The sequence below is a fragment of the Prionailurus viverrinus genome, chromosome A2 (genome assembly GCF_022837055.1).
Source record: "Prionailurus viverrinus isolate Anna chromosome A2, UM_Priviv_1.0, whole genome shotgun sequence".
In the NCBI taxonomy this organism is placed as follows: Eukaryota; Metazoa; Chordata; class Mammalia; order Carnivora; family Felidae; genus Prionailurus; species Prionailurus viverrinus.
This window is the reverse complement of record NC_062562.1, coordinates 44,710,294-44,714,449: the sequence shown is the minus strand read 5'-3', so window position 1 is coordinate 44,714,449 and position 4,156 is coordinate 44,710,294. Positions and strand designations below refer to the sequence as shown.

Sequence of the window (4,156 nt, the reverse complement as noted above, 5' to 3'; positions counted from 1 at the left end):
TGAGAAAAAAAAAGTTTTCAAAAGGATTGTGTGCCAACAGCGTTCCAAGCATGCTGATTACTTTACATCACTTACCTCATGTAATCCTTAAGTGACAGCTTTATGAGGGGGAATTACCATAGTTAGTCTCCTTTGCAAGGCACCTGACTCTTGCCACACAGACCAGATAAATCCATTGATAATTTCCCATAGTGTGGGATAATACTGCCCTGGTTGTTTGAAGATAATTTTAGTTGTAAACGACATTAAATAACATTAATTAAGTTTGTGAAAAAAGTGACTTGTCGACCTTTTTTATACCATAAAGAGAATCTCTCAGCATGCTGTTGGCATGTCTTTAACTCCTCTAACACTTTTTTTATGTGTAAGTTTTTTTTAAGCTTATTTATATAGTTTGAGAGAGAGAGAGAGAGAGAAAGAGAGAGAGCTTGGGAGTGGGGGAGGGGGAGAGAGAAACCTAAGCAGGCTCCATATTGTCAGCACAGAAACTGATGTGGGGTTCAAACACACAAACCGTGAGATCATGACCTGAGCTGAAATCAAGAGTGGGATACTTAACCGACTGAGCCACACAGGCTGTCCTTCCCTCTACTAACACTTTTTAGTCTCCCAGAGAGCAGACCTCAGACTCTGATGAGATTTCTGTAGCCAATACCACCTAGCTACAACTTCATAACTGTTTTTGCTTTTAGTGTATGGTTTTTTTTAATTTTTTAAATATTTATTTATTTTTGAGAGAGAGAGAGAGAGAGAGACAGAGCACGAGGGGGGGGGAGCAGAAATAGAGGGAGACATAGAATCCAAAACAGCCCCAATGCGGGGCTCGAACTCACAAACCATGAGATCATGACCTGAGCTGAAGCCGGGCACTCAACCAACTGAGCCACCCAGGCGCCCCCTTTTAGTGTATGTTTTTAATTGCTTTCTAGTTACTGCTGCACTTCATTTATGGGAAGAGAATACATATTTACTCTTAAAATAAGTGCATGTCCACTTATTATAACTTTATTTACATTCAAAATAGCTTTAAGGTATGTACCTGAAACTGATGCAGTGTTATATGCCAGTTATATCTCAGGCGATCAATCATTCAATTAGAAGAAGGGGTAATAAGATAGGAAAGGGGTTCCTGTGAGGCAAGTAAGAGGTAGACAGAATGTTACTCAGCACATCTACATGGGAGTCTCCCCCCATGTGATGTCAGGGTGAAAACTAGGGTTAAGAGGACAACTACATAGCGGAGTGAAGGAGATGGGGCTGTTTCAGGTGGTTTCCAGGTTTCAGATTAGATGTAACCTTTCTCAACCTGGATTCCTGGAAGAATCAAGCTCCAATGTACAGAGTTATCTACTGTATGTTGTGAATCAACTGCTCTCTTAATAAGCATCTAGAATGGTTCTACATATGTGCAAAGGAAAAAAAATAGCCTCCAGGAGTATTAGTAAATAATAGTACAAGTGGTGGAAAATGATCAAAGTTCTTCAGAGTGGTCGAAACATAAACATCATAGAATGATCGAAACTTAAGACATTCTCTACTGAAATACAGTACGGGAGCCCTTACAGGAGCCACTGTAAAAGGGACTACTGCCCATAAGAAAGAGCCACAGTCCAGCCATTTTCCGGGGTGGGGGGCAGTTTTGTCCCCCCTGGAGACATTTGATTGTGTCTGGACACATCTTGGTTGTCACAATTTTGAGGGTGGTTGTGGGGATTGTGTTACTGGCATCTAGTGCCTAGAGACCAGGGATGTTGTAAAACACTAGGACAGCCCACAATGGGAGTCATCTACCCTATCCGTCAATAGTGCCAAGGTGGAGAAAATGCTCTATCCTGACTGTGCTGGGGGTAATTCAGCTGCCGCTGCTTGTCTTGTCTGAAGGCCAAGTCCCTATTTGATAAAGTTCACATGTCACATTAGAGCTGGCAATTCTTGGGTGTTTGACCTTTGGATGAACTTTTCTGCTTGTTCTAGACAAATTATTTAATTATAAAGTATCTTCTATTTTAACTTTTAATTCAGAAAGTGTACCAGCAGTGAGCTGCCTTCTTGCCCCTGGTCCTTTTATAACTAGATGCACAGACCTTTTGCTACCCGTTTTTTAATTGTTTCAGCTTTAAAAAGGAATCTCGTGTGGGTGATTCTGATCAAAGGAGTGTGGCAGTTTTTATTTCATCTGTTTGGACCATTTCATTGCAAATGGTCCTACAATTTTTGTCCTTTAATGTATCATAGACTTTAATTTGTAAATCTACATTTTACTTTGAAAATATTTCTAGCCTGCATGGCTCTTTTGTGTTACAGTAGTCATTTCTCTCCATCCGCCTTCTCTCCCACCTAAGTGCGTGCCACCACCCCATGGAAGATTCAGTGGACACAGACATGAGCCCCCTAAGGCTCCAGAACTATCTTTTTGGTTGTGAATTAAAGGCTGACAAAGATTATCACTTTAAGGTAGATAATGATGAAAACAAGCACTAGTTATCTTTAAGAACAATTAGTTTAGGGGCTGGTGCAAAGGATAAATTGCACATTGTTGAAGCAGAAGCAATGAGTTATGAAGGCAGTCCAATTAAAGTCACATTGGCAACTTTGAAATGTCTTTACAGCTAACGGTTTCCCTTGCGGGCTTTAAAATAACACCACCTGTGGTCTCATGATTGAAATGTGGTTCAGGGCCTGTGCATATTAGTGGACAGTGCTTCATAGCTGTGGAGAAAGATGCAGAGTCAGAAGATCAAAAGGAAGAGGATGTAAAACTCCTCAGTATATGTGGAAAGCCTTCTGTCTCTGGATGTGGTAGTAACATTCCACAGAAAAAAGTAAAATTTGGTGCCAGTGGAGATGATGATGATAATGATGATGATGATGAGGAGGATGATGATGATTTTGATGATAAAGAAGCTGAAGAAAAGCCTCCAGTAAAGAAATCCAAATGAGATACTCCAGCCAAAAATGCACAAAAATCAGACCAGAATGGAAAATACTCAAAACCACCAACACCAAGATCAAAAGGTCAAGCATCTTTCAAAAAACAGGAAAAGACTCCCAAAACACCAAAAGGACCTAGTTATGTAGAAGACATCAAAGCAAAAATGCAACCAAGTGTGAAAAAAGGTGATTCTCTTCCTAAAGTAGAAGTCAAGTTCATCAGTTATGTGAAGAATTGCTTCTGGATGACTGACCAAGGGGCTATTCAAGATCTCTGGCAATGAAGGAAGCCTCTTTAAGACATTAGTTTAAACAGTTTGTTACAATTTTCCATCTTATTTCATTTCTGTAACAGTTGATATCTGGCTATCATTTTTATAATGCAGAGTGAGAATTTTCCAAGTCCTAGCAATCAGACAAAACAAAGAAACAACAGGCATACAAATCAGCAGGGAGGAAGTCAAACTTTTATTCTTAGTAGACAACATTCTTAGTAGACAACTCTATGTGGAACACACAAGAGACTCTACCAAAAAAACTGTTAGAACTGATTCATGAATTCAGCAAAGCCACAGGATATAAAATGACTGTACAGAACTCAGCTGCATTTCTATACACCAATAATGAAGCAGCAAAAAGAGAAATCAAGGAATTGATCCCATTTACAATTGCACCAAAAATCATAAAATACCTAGGAATAAAGCTAACCAAAGCGGTGAAAAATCTATACACTGAAAACAACAGAAAGCTTATGGAAGAAATTGAAGAAGATACACACACAAAAAAAGAAAAAAACATTCCATGCCCATGGATTGGAAGAGCAAATATTTTTAAAATGTCGATACTACCCAAAGCAATCTACATATTCAATGTAATCCCTACCAAAATAACACCAGCATTCTTCACAGAGCTAGAGCAAGCAATCCTAAAGCTTGTATGAAACCAGAAAAGACTCCAAGTAGCTAAAGCAATCCTGAAAAAGAAAACCAATTGTGATGCTGGAGGTACCACAATTCCAAAGTTTAAGCTCTATTTCAAAGCTGTAATCACCAAGACAGTATGGTACTGGCACAAAATCAAACACATAGATGAATGGAACACAATGGAGAACCAGAAATGGACCCACAAACATATGGCCAACTCATCTTTGACAAAGTAGGAAAGAATATCCAGTGGAAAAAGACAGTCTCTTCAGCAAATGGTGTTGGGGAAACTGGACAGCGAC

At 39.4% G+C, this 4,156-nt stretch overlaps 1 protein-coding gene across 1 annotated transcript; it reads left to right on the top strand.

Moving 5' to 3' along the window:
* The first annotated feature begins 2,358 nt into the window (after positions 1–2,358).
* Positions 2,359–3,215, top strand: LOC125160568 (nucleophosmin-like). The gene is made up of 3 exons (XM_047849615.1): positions 2,359–2,416; positions 2,710–2,926; positions 3,011–3,215. The coding sequence occupies exons 1-3, from the start codon at positions 2,359–2,361 to the stop codon at positions 3,213–3,215; spliced, it is 480 nt and encodes a 159-aa protein (XP_047705571.1).
* The last annotated feature ends 941 nt before the right edge of the window (positions 3,216–4,156 follow it).